Raw genomic sequence first — 19783 nt, 5'->3', positions numbered from 1 at the left:
AAGCATTACTGAGCCAACCACGGGGGCATGTTTAATTCATGGGGCAGCCCTGCAACAGGATGGAGGCTCGGGCTCAGTGGGGGATTCCTCCCAGAGCAAAATATGGCTGGAGGGAGGCTGCCCCTGCCGCCCCGTGGCCCTGGCGGTGGGCCGCGTTTTATGGCCCCAACCGGAGGAGCCAGTCTCAGGAGGTGCGGAGACCACTGGCGTCCCAGCCAGGGAGGCTCCTGCTGCTCCTGGAGCTGTGAGGTGAGCGACCGTGGCACGTGGCCCAGCCTCCCCGAGCCTCTTCTCACCCGGAAAGTGGGGTGGTCATAAGGCCATCTGTCCAGGGGTGGGCTGCAGGAGTGAAGAAATCAAGGGTGGGAAAGGATACAGTGAATGACCCGATGCTCTTGTGTGGGGTTACCTTTGGGACCTCCCCACCCCCCAGAGGCAATTGTGTTGAGGGTGGGAGACACATGCTGGTTCGGAGCAACCTGGGAGAATAATTCCTATCAGGACACCTCCTGGGGGACCCTCCTCTTGCCCAGGTGAACTAACTCCTACATACAGTGCCCAGCACCTGCGCTCCGCCTGCCTGGGATGCTTCACCCTTCTGTCTGCTTGGCAGCTCCCACTCGGTCTTCAAGACTCAATTCAAAATGGTCAGCTCCTCCTGAAAAGTTTTGCTTTCCTGCCCCGGGCAGAATCGGCGGCTCCTTCGTCTCCCAATCATTCTTCTGTTATGACACCCATCCACCCACCACCCGCCCACCCATCATCCATCTATACTGAGCACCTATAGTGTACACCTCTGATCGTGTTGTTTTGAGGTTTGGGAAGTCTGGCTTTCCCTAGACCAACGGTTCTTAATCTTTCAGGGATCAAAGGCAGCCTTCCCCAGAAAAAAGGCACAAACATGCAGGTGCCCCTGGTCATCCTTGAAGCCAGGCATCGGTGGCCTGGGTATAGTGGAGGCCGTGCTGAGCTGTTCCGGTCTCACCTTGGGAGTGTAACGCCCATTGTCCAGCTGCCGCCAGTGGGCTGGAAGGTGGCCCTCAGCTGTTAGACCTCTTTGTCGATTCTCTTAATTGGTAGAAGACAGCCTCCCCCAAGGCCACACCTCCTCCCGGGGACAGGTCCAATTCCAGTGACAGATCAGTGTAGAAATGCAGAGGTCCGAACCTCTCATCCCACCTCTGGACAAATCGGAAGGGTCGTCTGGGTCCCGGGGCTCCCCGGGGCGTCCTGAGCCCTTTGTCGGGACTCAACGTCTCCCACTCCCGCACCTGCGTCCTTCTCCTCCCACCCACACGTGTTTTTCCCAAGACCATTTTCTAAGCAATGTCCTACACACTAATCTCCATCCCCGAGTCTGCCTCCCAGGGAACTGCTGGATTCAAAGGCCCTGCAGAAGTTCCTCGAGGACGACGGCAGCATCTTAATGACTCCTGTATCTCCAGCAGCTCTCCCTGGGCAGGGCCCATTGCAGATGCTCTAGAAAAATGTATTAAATGCATTTTACTGCGTTCCCCCCTGGCTCTCTCTTCTGTCCCTCTCTTGTCCCAGCAGGAGGGCTCTCCTCAGACATCCAGAAGGGACAGCCCCTCCAGCAGGATGCCAGCATAACCGGGCTGTGGGCCTGTTCCTGGGAAATGTACTAGTTGCCAACGAAACTGCAGATAACCATGGGAACGGAAGTCAAGCTAGTTGGTTACTACAAAGCAGGGGCGAGGGGGCCTGGCTAATGTCAGGGCTGTGTGGTCAGGGTGAAGGCTCAGGGGCTGGTGGGGAACAGCTTTTCCTTGCAGGACAAAATCACTCCGAAGTTAGGGTGGTCCCCAGGACCTGCAAAACCCCTTCAGTTCCCACTGTTGGGATTCCCTCCACTGCACCGGGCACTGTAGCACGAGGGACTTCATGCTTGCTCCTCCTGTCACACTGGCTTTGCCACCTGGGCAAGTTATGTCACATCCTGGTGGCTGACATTTACTAAGTGGTTATCACTTTGTGCCCAGCCTGTGCTGCTGCTCTGTAGACATTAGTCCATCTTCACAATAGCTTCATTAGGAGACGTGTGTTAAGATTCCTGCTTTCTAGACACGGAAACAGGCTCAGAGGGGATCAGCAACAAGCCCAAGACACACAGCTAATCACAGGGCACATAAACCCTGGTCTGGTGGAGTCCATGAGGTGTGATCTCGGCCACCACCATGCTTACCCTGCACAAGCTAGTTTCCACAGCTATGAAATGGGTACAGTCAACTCCTGCACTGGGGTGGAGGGGTTAAATAGCCTGTGTGAGAGACCTCGAGGGTGCCGTGACCAGTCGGTCCTGTTCTCCTGTTTCCCTGGTCCCCTGCCTCAACACTTCCCTGGGCTGGGAGGAAAGATGGCCCCATTTGTCATCTCTCCAAAGACAAAGGTCTCTAGCCCAAGCTCAGCACTCACTGGATGCTGTCAACCCAAAGGATGATCTGAGTCCCCACCCTCAGTCCTCTGCACATCGGGGACCCTGCTTAGTCCATCGACAGTCCACGATGCAGAAAAGCTGTGGCAAGTATCACAAAGACCATTCCCTTGGTTCCGTGAAACTCTACTCTCAAGCCGCTGGGATTTTCCTTTTTTTTTTCTTCTCAGCAGAATGGAGCAGAAACAGATGGAGGTGATGCCCTGAGCCCTTGCGCAGAGCAGGGGGCCGGAATGAAGATGAAGGCATTCCAGGCCCTGCCTGCCGTGGCAGGTTTCCCCACAGGCAAACTCCGGCTCGTCTCATCCCCACCACAACCTCAACCAGACAGCCTCATATATTGGGAGCAATAACCTTCCTTCCACGCAGGCTCCTGGGAGAGTCGGTGGGCATGTAAGCACTTAAAAACTCGAACCTGCAGGTCAGCCCGCATTCCCTCCTCCCTCCTCCGCAGAAGCCCTGGAGCTGTAGGCTTCGTGGGGACAGACACCACAGCCTTGGAGAGACAAGTCACATCCTCAGCTTCCTGAAACCTGTGCAAGCACCTGTTACCATGACAACGCTGCAGCCCTGAGATGCAATGGCTGCAGACAGCATGGGTGCTTCTAGGGCTCAAAGCCGAGGGTGAACAAGGTCTGGCCTGGGAGGCCAGGCGATTGGGCAGCAGGGAGGAGGGAAGGGGAGGGAGGCCTCCTCTAGGATCGGCGGGTAATTGCTGCTAAGTGAGGGGCTGTCATTGAACCTAACATGCAGGCAGCAAGGCCCCCGCTCTGCACCCTGTAATTACTGCACCAGAAAGCAGCTTTTGCTCCCTGTGCTGGAAGAGGGGGATGGTGTGGGGGGGCAGGCAGGAAGCTCTCAACCACCTGAGCCGGGGGCTCTGGCAGGCTTCCCGCAGCCCAAGCATCCTACATCCCAAGCTGCCTCAGGCTGAGGGGAGGAGGCTCAGCCCCTCCTTTTTGCTGGCTCTCCCCACATCATCTCTCGTGGAACATGAGCTTCCTTTAATCCTGGCCTCTGAGCTCCCAGGATCCAAGGGGAGCAGAGGTGCAGGAAGCAGATAAGGCGCCACCGCAGCGGGGTCCTCGGTGTCGGCCTCCACGTGCGGAAGAGATCTGTGCTGTGAAGCTGAACTCCTGAGCCCGGAGGCTCTGAGGACCCCAGGCTAGTCATGCCTCAGTTTCCCTGCTGCAAGACTGGGAGCGGGCCTCAACAATTCTTACAGTTTCTTCTATGGCAGGAGGTGGCAAACTGCAGCCAACAAGCCCAACCCTGTTTCTGTAAATACGGTCTCACTGGAACACAGCCAAGGCGTGTGCCGTCTGTCAGGCCATGTGGCCCCACACGGAGATGCCGACTGTGCCGCCTGTAGTCTACGGCCCACTCCTAACGCGTTAACGTTCCCGAGGCTTAGAAGTGAGCTTTCCTGGCTCTAGCCTGATCAGAACAATTCACAGCCAGCCCTGTCCAGGGGGTCCCCCGCGGACACCCAGTCCTCTTCCTAGGACCCCTGCCTGGATTTGGATTCGGGTGGTAGGTAGGCAGTTCCCAGAGTCACCTTGTGGTGCAATAGCGCCACCTGCTGTGAATGCCTAAAATCACTTTTGCTTGGGCAGCTGTGACCTCTGCCCCCAGCAGTCCCCCAGTCCCAGGGCAGCCGCTCGCAGGGACAGGACAGGCCTCAGGACCCAGGCACATGGGAGCGGGCTCTTGTCCTCCCCCATCATTCAATAAGGACTGCAGTCTAGAGGGCAGTGTGACTCGTCCAAGGTAGGTGATGGGAGCCGAGGCCCACAGACCCAGCAGCGTGTGTTCCAGGGACGCACACTGGGCACACAGACCTGGTGCTGGGAATCCCAGGTCGGCCACTCATTTAGGGTCTTGGATCCATGGTTGTTGAAAGGATTTTCAAAATGAACACTCTATAACATTTAAATTGTTTCCAATCTTCAGAACAACTCTGAGACAATTATTACCCCCATTTCACAGATGAAAACACTGTGGTACAGAGAGGTTAAGTAATTTGGTTAAGGTCACACAGCTAGTAAGTGACACAGTCAGGCTGTGCAAGCTTTTGGGTCCCCAGAGTATGGTACTCAGTGCATATGAATTTTTTCCCTGCCTGCAGGGGTGCTTGGGCCCCAAGAAAGGGTCCTGGGGCTCGATCAGGAGCACAGGTGATGGAGGTCGATCAGTCTGACCAGTCACCTGAAGGAGGCCCCAGGCAAAGAAAGGAGAGGGGCCAGGCCCGGACTGTCCCTCCCTGCCCCCCACCTCCAGGCAACACGAAGTGGCCAGTGCACCGAAAACCCTTTATTTCCAAACTATAAATAGATCTGCTCTTGGAGCAAAGAGCTGTCCCGGTGGGAAGTCCCCAGCCTCTCCATCTCCCTGTCTCAACTGCTCTACGCGCAGACCCAGTCCCCTTGGACACCTGATGCCTCTAAAATCATCTTGGCAACCAGAGCCTGGCCGAGCCGAGCGCAGCCCTCTTCGTCCCCGACTCCAGCACAGCCTGGGTCCGACTGGCCAGGTCCGACTGGCCCGGTGCTCATCGTCTGACCAGCTCTCTGACCCAGCCCACCACGTGGTCACGTGCTGCCCGAGGCCCAGCCCGGGGCACTCCTGGCCACTGCTCCCAGCTGCTGTGAGGAGCCACCTGGGTCCCGGAGCTGCCACTCAGTATGAAGCCGGGAGAGGCCTGCTTCCAAGCAGCTCTCCTGGCTGGTTGCCGCTATCCCTGGGCCACAAAGTACTCCTCCTCCTCCTCCTCCTCTTCCTCCTCCTCCGCAGCCTCACGATCATCTCCCTCCGGCTGTCTGCTCCGGAGCAGCAGCTCCAGGTCAGGGTGGGAGCCCAGCCCCTTCGAGGGCCTCGGGTTGCCGTCACCTGGGGATACAGACAGACCAGTTTCGGCCCAGTCAGCTTCCTGGTGTGCCTGAGGTGAGCGTGCACTGAGTCACCAGGCCCCCACCCCTCCTCAGAGATGACCCCCCCGGCTTCTCAGGAGTGGCGGTGGCAGAACCAGCGGGCACCCTGCCTAACTGGAGCAACAGCCACTGCAGAGGCGGCTGAACTGGGCAGAGTGGAACCCCCGGGGGAGCTGAGGGCCACCTGCCTCTTCCTGGCAGGGCTGGGTTGCGGGGACATCAGAGGAGCGGAGTCACAGGGAGAGTGTCATCAGAAAACAGGCTCCCCAAAGGGTCTCGAGTTACCTCTGGAGTGCAGGGCTTTGAGAGCGACGTGCAGGGATATTCCCGAGAGGCAGAGGGCAAAGCCCAGCCAGTTCAGGAGGCTGATCTGATCACCCAGCAGATGAGCTGCCAACAGCAGAGTGCAGACCTCCTGTGGGCGGAGAAGCAGGAAAGGACGTGATCAGCGGGATGAGTTGGCCGCTTTGCAAGGCCGGCCAAGGCACTGAGCACACCGCGGGAGAGCCGGGCTCCCCGAACTCCGCCGGAACGCCGGGAACTCCGCCGGAACGCCGCGCAGGCCGGCGCAGGCGAAGCGGAAGCTCCACGGGGAGGACAGGCCTGCCTGTATCGCTTCCCTCCCTGTGTCACTTGGGACGAAACAAAGGAGGTGCTTTCCACAGAACTGTCAGGATAAAAGGGACAAAGCAAACGCAGCCGTGTCCACAGGAGTGAAGGAGAGCCCCTCCCGGAAGGCACTCCCCGATGGGAGCCCTCCGCCGGGAGAACGCAGCGTCATACCGGGCTTCCAGGGACACTCACTGGTCCCAGGGTTCTTTGTGCACGGTGGCCGCAAGTGGCACCATGGCACGACATTCTGAGAACCACGGCTTAAGCCTTGTCATTTGGTTGCTACCAGAGACCCTTGGGGAGCCTCCATTTCTGCTTTTAGGCAGCACTGCTCCAGGGTCAGAGAGCAAACTCCCTCCGCGGCCCCGAGGAGGAAGGAGCAAGACCCGGTGGCGGAGGGAAGGGAGAGGCGACCAAAGGAGAGGCAGGCTCCGCAGGCACAGGGCTCTCGTAACTTAACTGTCCCAGGCTGTGCCCGTGGCAGGCACTGCTGATCAGTCACAGAACCTGCTACTGATGAGCCTGGACGGGGGCTTCTCAACCCGGCTCCAGGCTGCCGCCGATGACCAGAGCCGGCATTCCTGGTAGAATGTAGACGTGTCCCCAGCCTGGCGGAGTCGGACCTGGCTCTGCCTCCCCGCTCAGCCCCCGAGCTGTTTTCTTGGGCAGAGGCAGCTCTGCCTGTCTGACGCCCCCCACCCCCCGGGCTGCAGTGAGGGCGGCAGGGGCACAGACGGAGCCTGGCACCTAGCACCCTGATGTACTTCTGTCTGTCTCTGTACCGCTGGTGAGACACACCCTAGGGGCTCCTCTCTAAGACAGGACTGGGGTCACCCCCAGTCTGTACCTTGAAGATGCCGGCGATGGAGAGAGTGAGGCTGGAGGTTCTGGAAACCAGCAGGAACTCGGAGAAACCCAAGCCGAAGGCCAGAATCCCGCCAAGGAAGAGGCTCCCGAGCACCCGCAGGAGCAGCCCTGTGTCCTGGAAACGGAAGATTTTCTCAGATGTGGACAAATGGAGACCTGGAAGCAACAGGGGAGAGAGCGCGACCAGGTCCTGGGTGTGCCTGCCGGGCGGCCTCACCCTCCTGCCGCTGGGAGACCTGCCACTGTCGCAGGGCACACTTCCTAGGCACCTGCCGCCTGCCCGGGGCCCCGAGGACAGAGAGGGCGGAGATGGCCCGAGACCGGGAGACAGGTGGGGAGCGAGGAGGAGGGCGCGGGGTGGGGGCACTGCAGAGGGAATCCCCGTGAGCACTCTGCTCTCTCAGGTGGCATTTCCTCCCGCCCGCGGGGGAGGGGGTGGTTCCCCCGGCCTTGGAGCTGTGGTAACTAACGGGCCAGAGAGGTGAGGACTGTCGATGGAGTCCCTTGTTCTCAATCTCAGGCCACCTGCAAACAGGGACAAACTATGTCCTTAGCAGTCTGTGCCATTTTATTTTATTTTTTTATATTTTAGAGCGGGAGGGAGAGAAGGAGGAAGAGAGAGAGAGAGAGAGAGAGAGAGAGAGAGAAACATCAATGTGAGAGAGACACATCAAGTGGCTGCCACCTACACAACCGAGGCGAGGGACAAACTGCAACCGAGGCGCATGCCCTTAGCAGGAACCGAACCCGGGATTCTGGTCCGCGGGCCGACGCTCTAACCGCTGAGCCAGACCGGCCAGGGCATCTGCGCTGTTCTAATCCAGGCCTAACGAGAACAGAGTCGTGGGACGGGGCTGAGAACCCCCTTCTGAAGCAGTTCCCCCACTAATAAAGTGAACGGGCTGGGACTAGCCAGTGCTTCTCGAACAGATGGCATAATCTGATGAACAGTCTCAAACAACAAACACTGCACATAAATATTCGGCACAAGCCGCGGTCCCGTTCCTGAGACGCCCACACCGGCATCCCGCAGCTCCTGCGCTCAGACTCTCCCGGTCTGGCCCCGGGCCCTCTGCAGGAAAGGCCGGGACTACCAGCAGGATGTGAGGGGAGCCCAGACCAGGCACAAAGGACGCTCCTGGGCGGCGGCAGGCTGGCCGGGCTTTGAGGTCAGACACGCAGTGCCGGCTCCCCTCCGGCAAACAGCCCCCATGTAGGACGTGGGCTGGTGCTGGGCTCCGCAGCACCGCAGAGGCACGGGCAGACTGAAGGGAGTTCGGGGAGAGCAGCATAAGTAACGAAGGCGCTTGGGGGATTAATTTACCAGAAAAGATTAAAGGAGCTAAATCCATGCAGCTTTGCTAAGTGCCCACGACCAGGGCTTTCGGACGAGGGTTGCAGAGATGGGGCCGTGTAAACACCCAGGAAGGGAGAGTGTGGCATTCGCTACAAGGGGCATAACGAAGGAATGGGAAGAGATTTTTAAAGAGGAAGAAAAATGAGGCTAGCACAGAAGTTTCCTGGACAACGGGGCTGCAGAATAATGTTCTCAGCGACGCTTCGCTGCTTGGAACTTAATGGATGTAGGACAGAAATTTGTCATGACCCTGAGGACAGGGGGGACTCTGGGAGGCAGGATGAACAGACAGGGGACAGAGTAATCCCAAAGATCGGAGGACGGAGCGTGGGCTGCACCTCCCAGGCGAGAGGACTCGCCCCTTCTCTGGGAGATGCCAGTGGAGGGGAACCACTCACCTCCCCTGGCTCCCTGCACCCCAGCCCCCAACACACACCCCACTGCTCTGAATCAATTGCTCCTGATTCTCGGGACACCCGCCCCCATCAGCCTGTCCAGTCTCCTTCACTCCCACCCTCAGATCACTGTCTGGGAAGCCTTTCTGGCTGCCTTCCCGCCCCGCCCTGCTGAGACAGACCTGGGCCCTCCCCCGCCCAAGTCTGCAGAGCGCAGCGCAAGGTTAGGAGGGGCTCTGCAGCCAGCTCCTGGACCCAGCGCAGGCTCGGTCACGAGCCGTGGGCCCCAAGCAAGGTTATCTGCTTCTCTGCCTCGGTTTCCTTCACCTGCAAGACGGGGACATTGATAGCGCTGGCCCATGGGGTCTGGGAGAGCATGAAGAGCTGATCTACGTAAACGACGAGAACAGCGCCGGTGTAGCTTCGGGCTGAACACGCTCACTGCCATTACCGGCTGCCCCATTTCATGCACTTTTATTTTTTTAATCCTTACCTAAGGACATTTTTGCATGTGTTTTCAGATAGAGGAAGAGGGAGAAAGGGAGGAAGACAGAGAGAGAAACATCGACATGAGAGAGACACATCGAGTGGTCACCACCCACATGACCCCAACCGGGGCCGGGATGAACTGCAACCGAGGTAGGTGCCCTTAGTGGGAACCGAACCCGGGACTCTCTAGGTTTATCATGCTGGATTCTAGTGACTTGGTTTAAGTGTCTGTCCAGTCCCCCAACACTGCCAGGAGAGGGGCCACCCCTCGGACTTGTGTTTCGGCAGCTACCACAGCGCTGGGCTGAGAGCCGGGACTGGGGATCTGCTGTACCGAGGGGCCCCGAGGTGGACGGCCCAACCTACCTTCGAATATGGCGAAGAGAGGGAAGAGCCCGAGAAACATGAGCGGCTGCAGGTGGAACATGGTGTCGATGGGATTCTGGAGCCCTGCAGAATGGTGACACGGGTGAGCCAGCGGGCCTGGCCGGCCCGCCTCCACCCCGCCGGTGCGGGCCCCTCCTCACCGAGTTCCGCCTTCTGCAGGAGTATCTGGGTGAGGGTCCAGCGAATGCCGCCGATGAACGAGGCCCCCAGCACCAAGGCGAAGCCCTCCATGTTGAACTGTGTGGACTTGTAGGTGAACATGAAGAGGCCCCCCGCGATGAGGAGGACCACCAGGACCAGCGCCGCGCGCTATTGGGATGGGGAACAGGTGGCAACTCACTCGGGAGTCTCAGGGTCACCTACCGGGGTGGGGGTCAGCAGACACCTTGGCTATCCCCCCGTCCCCCACCCTGGGAGGTCCTGGCCAGCTTCTTCCCATGGATGTATGCAGGGCCGACACTCTGCCGGCATGTCCCCAACATCCCTACCTGCCCTAAAATACTGAAGGGCTTCCCTATGGCTGTCCTAGGCTCCAAGTGGCCTCCCTCCCTCCCCGGACCAGGACGTCAGGACATACGAGTACTGCCTCGCACCGCAGGGAGCCTCCGGCCCAGCCTGACCCGACCTGGCCCCCTGTCCCTGGTCACTGCCCCTGCTGGCCACACCACTTTCTAAAACTTTTCAGTAGCGCCCAGCCCTAGGTCCTTCCTCGGCGACGGGAGCTTCTGCACCTGGGCTGGGCTCGTCTCCTGTCACACAGTGACAGCCACTGCTCAGACCCCTCTTTATTCTCAGCACCTGTGGGGGTAGGAGGGGCAAAGGGATGCTGGGCCTCACCAGCTCCTCCAGCTTGAAGATCAGGGAGAAGATCAAGATGAAGAGGACGGCTGAGGATTTGGTCATTGTGTACCTGGAAGCGGAAATTACCACAATGCTGACTAGCGCTGGGGCCGCCACTCAGAAAGGAGCCCCAAGTACACTCAGTGGGGGGGGGGGGGGGATTCCTGCCTTCCCTGAGGGCGATGGCTCTGCTCAGGGCAGCAGGGCAACCTGGGCACAAAAGACCAAAAGAAGGTGGCCCGAGTCATCTGGGTTGACAAGTGAGTGGCCTTGAATTGAAAGAACGCTCTACGAGGCCTGTAACTGTCGCAGGGAGACAGGCTGCGGGGCTGACGCGGAGCTCACGGCCTGTGACTGCAGCCCAGGTGGGGACGAGGGAGCAGAGGAGAGAGCAGGAGGGCTGTGCTCTCCGAAGCACAGAACTGGAGATAAGAGGTCCTGTCAGGCCTCCCTCTGTGCCACTGTGTGCTCTGCACATCGTCACGCCCGTCCTCCCGAGCCGCGGCTGTGGGCATTCTGTCTGAGCGCTGGCTTCCCCAGGCTGCCTGGCAGGCGGGCACGGCATCCCCGTGCGCCCGGCTTAGGGAAGAGGCAGGTGAGCTTCTGCAGAGCCGCTGGGTGTCAGGGAAGAACTGAGAGGGGAGGGCTGGTTCCGGAGTGGGCGGTGGCGGCTTGTGGGTCAGGTGTGCAGACAGCGGGGGGACACAGAGCTGGAGCCGGGGAGGCGCAGGCCTGGCGGTACTCACAGTGAGACGGTGATGTAGAGGAAGCTCCAGTTGGACAAGCCCACGTCAAGTGCTGTAGCCAGTGCTGTGGAGACAAGGACAAGGGGCGCCCACCGGACATGCGGGGAGAAAGGGCAGGCAGCATGGGGGCACCAGTTATTAGAACACTTTTGTGAGGCACCCGAGTGCCCCCCACTTTGCCCTGCTCACCCTGGCTTTCTCTGGGGGCCTTCAGGCCTCCCTTTCTATCCAGCGACTAAAAGGTTAACTCCTGGCCAAGAAAAGGGGGGGGTCTGCTCCAGTGTTCAGGCTGCATCCACTTTGTTTGGCGGGGCCTGTGCTCCCACTTGTTGAATACTGTGCACCCCCCTGCTGGCAGGTAGCACTCTGACCCTCAAACCCTTCAGAGGCCCTGGCCCTCCAGGCCTGACCCGCCACCTCTCACCTCTCCCACTTCCTCTCCCCAGCGCCGAGCTCAGCATCCTGAGACACTCAGTTCCCTTGCAGACCTCTCGGGGCACAGAGCACCCTCCCTCCCAGGCGCCCTCCAGGTCTCCGCCAACGCAGCCCTTGCTCTGGGGAGCCCTCCCGGCCCAGCCTTGGCTGGTTCCCTTCCTCTGCTCACATCTCCGGGCCTGGGAACACAGTCAGTGCGCCCGCTCAAGGCCAAGGGCACTACCAGGCCACTGCTGCCTGGGGCCTTCTTGGGGTGAAGGGGAAGATGGGGTACATAAGGGGCGGAAATGGGGGTGGGTAGGGCAGGCAGAGGAGAAAACACGGGGTGGGGGTGGGGGTGGGGAGAGGGGCCTAAGCTTCAAGCCATGGAGGCTCCCCCTGTGTTCCTGGCCTATGGCTTCCCAAGCGACCCTCCTGCGGCGCCCCCCCAGGCACGCACCTGTGGGAGCCACTCTTCTGAGGTAGTCGGTCCAGCTGAGCACCACGCGGGCTCTGTGGCTGGAGCACTGGACCAGCGCCCGGGACAGGGCGGAGAACAGGAAGATCACGGCCAGGTGCAGCATGGTCATGAAGAGCGGGAAGTGGAAGCTCTGCAGGCCCGGAGCAGACGGGTCAGCCGGAGGGCTCGCCCCGCCCGCGCTCGCCCCGCCCACTCTCCCCCCTCCCACTCTCCCCCCTCCCACCGGCTGGGCCTGCCCCAGGGCTCTGCTGCTGTGTGCCGGGGCTTCACCCACACCAGCCCCAGAGCACGCGACACTCAGCCCCAAGTGGAGGCACGCAGACAGCAGGTGGAAGGACGGCACTCAGTCGAAGCGCGGGGCTGTCTCCACCCCTACAGCCCCTGGCGACCTGCTCCAGCCCTCCCCATGGCCCACACCCCGGTCAGAGCCAGAGCCGGCCAGGAGGCCTGTGCCAGTCATGGGAGGACTGAACTACTCTTCTACCCATTGGTCAACAGCTGCTGCTGAAGCCCCTCAAGTCTCCCCAGCTCATCCCTGTGCCCCCTGCCAATTTCCCCTCCATCCAAACATTTCAGGGGAATTCTGGCAGGGCTGGCTCTGGGACCCTGGGCCATCACTAGTGAGACTCATTGAAGCCCACGCCTTCCTACTGTTAAATACTGGGGATGCTGCAGCCCCAGGCACCTCCCTCGTCCCCACACACAGGCCCCAAGTCACCTTTGTGAGCCATTTGTTGTAGAAGGTGATGCCGATGGAGAAGCAGTAGTAGAGGAGGACCAGCCCCAGGGTCAACACCGCCTTCCACACAAAGGCCAGGTCGAGGGCCCACCTCCCCATCTGTGGGAGGGGCGCTCTCTAGCTGGGGTGGGGGTGCAGGCACCTCTCCAGAAGACAGGCTGCAGGGGGAGCCGCTGAACCTGGGCCACGACTTTCAACAGGAATGTCGCCTGGTTAGAGTTCTCTTCACCTCCATGGCTCAGGACGGTAAACGGAGCCCTAGGCGGAGTCCTCACCTCAGGGGCTGGTGGCCCGAGCCAACCCTCTCCATGGCTGACCGAATGCAGGGCTCACAGGTCCCCAGGTCTGAGGCTAGAAGGATGAGAAAGCAGCTCGGTGGCTTGGGCACAGTGAGGGCCCAACTCCGCCTGCACGGGCCTGGCCGGCAGGGAGCGCAGCAGAGCGGACGGACAGCAGGAAAGAGCCCAGCAGAGCAGACAGCTGGACAGCAGGAAGGAGCCCACACCCAGCTCAGGCGCTCAAGCAGAGCTCCCGGTCACATCCATTCTCTTGTCGCCTCAAGCTGTTCTCCATGAATTGCTACCAAAGTGACCTTTAGAAAACATAAATCTGATCATGTCAGACCTCTGCCTAAAGCCCTTCTGTGGCTTCCAGTGCTCCTAAGATGAAGATCAAAACCTTTAGGTGGAAAAGGCCCGACCGGGCCCCTGCCCACCTCTCTGGCTCAGCTGGGCCCTCGTCCCACCTGCGCCCCCACCCCCACCCCCCGCCTGAGGAGCCCAGGCTCTGCCCTCCTTCTGCTACTTCTCCAGCTGATCTACTCTCTCCAGCTCCAAGGCTATTTCCTCAGGACCCTCCCGCATGTGGTGGGGGCCCAGACAGGCTGCTCTCGCGGCTCCCCCACGATTCCTTCGATTCCTTCGGCGAACCTGTGCGGGGCGTGACTGAGTGACGTTGTGTCCCTCCACAAAGAGAGGGCCCACCGTGTCCACGCTGGCCTTACCCCTGGGACACTGGGCGTTCTCCCATGGTGACGACTCACTGCAGAAGGGAGGGCCTACCCTTTCCAGGGGACTCTGAGGTGTTAGAAACGGACCAGGAAGCCAACACCTACCTTGCCCTAGCCTCCCACCAGTCACAGACACGGAGCCTGCCTTAGGGGCTTGTCAAACTAAACCACTTCCTGGCTCCCCATCAACCAGCCAACCCCGGTGAGTGCCCAGAGCACGCAGACCCTGGGGAGACCAGGCAGACACCCCAGTCCAGCATTATCCCACCTGCTGCTTTATCTGTGTGTCCCTCCTCCCGCCCCTCCTGTGGTTCCCACCCTGCTGCAATGCCACCTCCCTGAAGCCCTCCAGGACCATCTGATCAGACATACCCCAGCGTCCCCTCCCCAGTCCTTTCTGAAGTGGTATTTACATTGCTGCTGTACTCTGGAACCTGGGTTATCACTTCTCCTCCCCCAAGGCAAACTGGGAGCTGGCACCAGCTCCTGTCCCCAAGGACACCCTAGGACTCTGGTTCTCTTCAGGGGAACTCTGGGAATCCATGGCGGTGTTTTGGGGGAATACTTCTATTTTTAGTGATTGGGGACTATGGGGTGGGGGGACAGTCCACACAACCGAGAACGGTTCTGCACCCTGCATGACTTGAGATTCCTGTAGGTAAAAGATCTGCTTATAATGACCTGAACCTAGAACCCAGCTGTTTCACAGGTAACACAGAGCAGTTTTTCCATGGTTCTCCCAGGTACTAAACTCCCCAAGGATACATTTACCACGTACACTGGGGAGAGACTGAACTGGTTTTGTTTTTTTGTTTGTTTGTTTTTTATCCTCAACCGAGGACATTTTTTTTTTTCATTTTTTGATCAGATAGAGTGGGAGGGAGAGAGAGGAAGAGAGAGAGAGAGAGAAACATCGACGTGAAAGGGACACATCGAGTGGCTGCCACCCGCACGACCAACCAGGGCCGGGGACAAACTGCAACCGAGATACATGCCCTTAGCGGGAACCGAACCCTGGTCTCTCTGGACCGAAGAAGGCTGACGCTTTAACCGCTGAGCCAAACTGGCCAGGGCTGGTTTTGTTTTGTTTCTAAATTTATTTTTTTTAATTCTCACCTGAGGATATTTTTCCATTTATCTTCAGAGAGAGTGGGAAGGGGAGGGAGGGAGAGGGAGAGGGAGAAGGAGAGGGAGAGGGGGAGACACATTGATTGGTTGCCTCCTGTACGACCTTGGCCAGGGCTGGGACTGAACCGAAACCAAGGTACATGCCCTTGACTGGAATCAAACCCAAGACTCTTCGATCCTCGGGCCAACACTAACCATTGAGCCAAATCAACCAGGGTGAGACTGAACTGTTTTTGATAAAAGGGTTCCATGCGCTCCCAGTTTGGAGAACCCCCATCTCCTACGGCCACCGTGTGCGTGAGTTTCGAGCGGCCACACGGCGCCCTGCAGCAGTCTGCACCGTGGCCCGAGTCCCCACTTCCACAGGAGCGGGGAAGGCAGGGGCTGCTTCATTGTAGCTTCTGGTACCCTGTGCCCAGGAGCTTACAGACTGAGCCACTGCATTGCCAGCTACTTTCCTTTCAGTTCTCTTTTACATTATGGATGGGGCAATTCCAATTTAGAAAATTATATGGCCCGGCCGGTATGGCTCAGTGGTTGAGCATCAACTCACATCAAGAGGTTGTCAGTTCGATTCCCGGTCAGAGCACATGCCCAGGTTGTGGGCCCAATCCCCAATGAAGATGTGCACAAGGTGGCCAGTCAATGTTCTCTCTCATCAATGTTTCTCTCTCTCTCTCCCTCCCTCCCTCTCTAAAAATCAATGAAGAAAAAAAAATTACATGTAGGCAGTTTTTTGAACCATAAGTTTCATTTTAAGATTGTAAGGGAGGAGAGGTTGTTAACAAAATACTTGTCATTAAAAAGAAGGTGTTGTCCTGGCCGGGTGGGTCAGTTGGTTGCAGTGTCATTCTGTGCACCGAAAGGTGGTGGGTTTGATTCCCAATCAGGGCACATGCCTGGGTTGTGGTTCGATCCCTGGTGGGAGTACATGTAAGAGGCAAGCCAACTGATGTTTCTCTCTCTCTTAAAAAAAAAAATCAGTGAGTCTGGTCAGTGTGGCTCAGTGGCTGAGCGTCAACCCACGCACCAAGAGCTTGCTGGTTCGATTCCTGGTCAGGGCACATGCCCAGGTTGTGGGCCTGATCCCCAGTGGGGGGCATGCAGGAGGCGGCCAATCGATGTTCTCTCTCATCGATGTTTCTACCTCTCTCTCCCTCTCTCTTCCTCTCTCTCTAAAAATCAATAAAGAAAAAAAATCAATGAAAAGCATATCCTCAGGTGAGGAAAAAAACATGGGTGTTGCATCCACGAGGTTGCGCACCACTATGCTATTCTGCTTAACGTGGGCCCCTTCCTTGAAATGCCTTCTTCTGTAAACTACATTCCCAGAGTGCGCCCCTGACCCCCAGGTCAAATGCAGGAAATCCAACTGCCTACTCGTCCTCTTCACCTGGATGTCCAACGCCAGGCGTCTCACCCAGCCTCTCCAGAACGGGTCCTGCTCTCCAGGAGTCCCCTAGCCCCATTCAAACCTGCTCCTGCCCCACCTCGGCCGTGGCCCCACCAGGCACCGCACCGCTGGGGCCAGAAACCCTGTTCTCATCCTCGACTCCTCTTTTCCCTCAGCCTACATTCAATCAACAAATACTCTCAGCTCTGCCTTCAAAAAATATCTCAAATATGATCACATTTCCTGACTTCCACCACTACCACCTGAGCCACTGTCCCCGCCCCGCCCAATATGATGCCTTAGTTTCCCATATGGTTCTTTCTGCTTCTCCCGGCACCCCCAGTCCGCATCCTGCCAACAGCTACACAGTGCGGTCCAACAGATCTCAAGGCCCAGATTCCCTCCTCTAGACGCGGGCTGCTCCACCTTGGCATTACTGATATTTGGAGCCAGATAGTGCCCTGTGGGGAGAAGGCCTGTCCTGTGCATTGTAGGATGTTTAGCAGTATTTCTGGTCTCTACCCACTAGATACCTGTAGCACCCCTGCCCCTCATCCCAAGTAATGACCAACAAGAATGTCTCCAGGCACTGCCAAATGTTACCTGGGGACAAACTGCTCCCTGTTGAGAAGGGCTGCTGACACCACCCAGGTGACCACAGGGCAAGCTGGCACTGAGAGATCTTTCTTCTAGCGGGCCCTCCCCAGGCTCCCAGCCACAGCTTCCAAGCCAGGGCAGTCTGACCCTTCTGTGGATCTGCTTCTCATACCTTCTGCCTTTGCTGCTGTTCCTGCTCCAACACTGCAGTGCCCTCTGCCCTCCACAGTTCAAATCCTGCCCCTCCTTCAAAGAGCCAGTCCAGGAACCCACCTCTGGGAAGTCCCCATGACTACCCCGCCCACAGGGAGCACCGTCTCAGTTACCAACACTCCTTCTCTTACTATCATTTAGGTCACCGAACCCCAAACACAATTATCAGACCTCAGCTAGTAGGGCTCTTAGAAATCACCTAGCCACTCACTCAACATGCATTTATGAAGCATACCTGTATACCTAGCACTGGAGATAGAGGCAGTAACCGATAAGGTCCTCACCCTTATTTTACGATAAGGGAAACCAGGCTTCAAGGAGCACCTGCTCTTTCGAATCTCATGTGCCCAGGAAAGGAACTGCCTCCTTGCCTCACCTTCCCCCGGGGCAGCGTAGCTCGGAGCCGCAGCCACGTCAGCGGGTGCGTGACCACACCACCCAGCTCCCCAGCTGGAACTGGGCAGCAGCTTAGTGCTCAGGAAGTGTGGGCGTGGAGAAAGACCTGGGATCAAACCCTGGCTCCTCTCCTTACCGCTTCGTGACCCTAAGGTACCTGACTTCTGCACTTCAGTTTCCCCACCTATGAAGGAGGATAACATCGCGAGCCTCCTGGGAGGGGAGCCAGGGGCATCAGGTACAGCACGTGATGCTGGCTCACTGTAGGGCCTCCTCCCCAGCCTGTCTGAACTGCTCCACTGAGTCACCACACCCTCCTCCTCATTGCCCTTCAAGGGCCAAGTGTCTAGCCTCACCAGCACCTTACACAACTGACCACTTCCTCCACCCAGACAAACCTCTTGGATGCCACACCACATTCTCCAGGGTTTCTTCTGCTTTTCTGGACTCTCTCTGCCAACCCAACCTGTAAAAACGGGGTGCCTGATGCTGGACCCTGGCTTCTCTTTTCTATCTCAATTCCCACCTTGTGGAATCGCATCCCATCGACCGACAGGCCAATGATTTCTCAATTCCTCACATCAGCCCTAACCTTTTCTACGCGCTCCGGGCTAGTGCAGCTAACTTGAGCTCCGCGAGACACCTAAACTCACAGTGCCCCAAGCTGATGTCTCGACTCATGTCCCCGCCGTCATTAGTAAATGCCAGCATAATATGTCTGGTTACTTAAGCCTATACCCCCAAATCGATGACGGACACTGTCCTTGACCACTCTTTCCCTCTTTCCTCAAATCCTGTCCTGTTCCACCTCCAATCTATTTCCTGATCAGCTACGCTCTTCACCTCTGCTCCTACATCACAGTCCAAGCCACAGCTCTCATTCACCTGCTGACTGCTTTCCCTCTGTTGTCCCTGCACTCCCAGGCCCCATCCTCCAGCCTGGAGAGACGCCGAAGCACAGAAAGCGGACCATCAGCCACAGAGACTCCCAAGGCCTCAGGATGGCCCTGCTGAAAGTCCTCCACCACCTGGACTTTGCGGTCAGCTGCAACCTCCTTCGCCCACCACGCCCCCAGCACCCAGCAGGCTGGCCCCTGGCGCTGGGTCAAACACCTCAAGCCCGAGAGTGTCCTTTGCACCTGCTGTTCCCTCTGCCTAGAACACTGATCCACACACCGTGTGGCTGAAGTCCCCTCGAGGGCCCCTCGTCATCCTCATAACCCCTCCTACCACCTGACGTTCCTTGTTTGCGGAGTTGACTGCCGCCCCTCCCTCCAGCCCACGCGGGATGCAGCCTCTCCGCGGGCAGAGCCGGGCAGGCGTGCCTCCCGTCGGTCGGGGTCCAGGCCCAGCTGGCCGCGGGGCTCAGGCAATGCCCAGGAGGGTGCGTGGAGGCCCGGGGCCCCTCCACGGGGGCAGGAGCCCAGGCGCCCCCCAGAGCCCGGCCGGGACCCGCTCCCCCGCCCTCCCCGCCCCGGGCGCGCGCGGAGGCCAGCGGCGCGCCCACTCACCTCGGCTGCGGGTGCTCCGGGCGCTCCGGGCCGGGATCCTCCTGCCGGAAGTGCGGGGCCGGCGCTGCGTGGTCGGGAGGAGCATTTCCGCCAGGAGCCGCCGGGGCGGGGCCGTCCGCCAGGGGGACGGGGCGGGGCCTCACCCACGGTCCGCCGAGGCCCCGCGCTGCGTGCGCTCCGGTGGGAGCCCCCGGCGCAGGTGCCGGGCACCCCTCGTGCGTGGGTGCTTGCTTCCCTGCGCTCCGCCGGGGCCCTGCTCTGGAGCCGCGGTGCCGGCAGAGCCCTGCGCGCCGGGCACCCGGAAAACAGTCACCTAGTGACTCCTGGTGAGCACATTGTTCACCTGATTCCAGCCCAGTGCTGGGCAACCCGGAAGGAACCAGAGATAAATCTCCTGGGTTTTTTCTTCTGGTTGCCCAAGCCGGCTGCGGAGTGCTATTACATTTTAAGATTTAGAAGACCCATGGAAGGCAGTAAATAATAAACATTTGTGGACCATTTTCTTGTGCCTGAAACTTTATAAGAATGATTTCCATTTCAATAGGTCGAGGAAGGGGAGAGAGAGGAAAGGAGAGAAGAAAAACTGTGGTTGTAAGTAGCCAAGGGACAGGATGCAGTGGTCCCCAAAATGCCAGCTAGGGAGTTGAGATATTATTCATCTTGCAGGGTGGATTGAAAGTGGCAGAGCCAGCAGACAGGGAGATCCATTCGGAGGCCAGGGCAGGCGGGGGTTGCAGACTGTGGCCCACTCTGGGGTTCTTTGTCACTCTCAGCCAACCCCCTCCCGGGCTCTCTGGCTCTAGGACTGACTGCAAACAAGGATCCTT

General features: G+C 58.8%; 1 protein-coding gene across 1 annotated transcript; it reads right to left on the bottom strand.

Moving 5' to 3' along the window:
• Positions 1-4758: 4758 nt before the first annotated feature.
• Positions 4759-19012, bottom strand: SLC35C2 (solute carrier family 35 member C2). Its single transcript, XM_036244830.1, has 10 exons — positions 18957-19012; positions 12689-13060; positions 11950-12100; positions 11076-11139; positions 10327-10399; positions 9630-9798; positions 9469-9552; positions 6842-7017; positions 5668-5797; positions 4759-5341 (listed from the first exon to the last, which is right to left on the bottom strand). Exons 2-10 carry the CDS (start codon positions 12806-12808, stop codon positions 5187-5189), a joined length of 1122 nt encoding a protein of 373 aa, XP_036100723.1. The 5' UTR covers positions 12809-13060; positions 18957-19012; the 3' UTR covers positions 4759-5186.
• Positions 19013-19783: the final 771 nt, after the last annotated feature.

Source organism: Molossus molossus, unplaced genomic scaffold, assembly GCF_014108415.1.
Source record: "Molossus molossus isolate mMolMol1 unplaced genomic scaffold, mMolMol1.p scaffold_m16_p_6, whole genome shotgun sequence".
Taxonomy (NCBI): domain Eukaryota; kingdom Metazoa; phylum Chordata; class Mammalia; order Chiroptera; family Molossidae; genus Molossus; species Molossus molossus.
The sequence above is the reverse complement of the archived record's forward strand: the minus strand, read 5'-3'. Positions and strand labels throughout refer to the sequence as shown.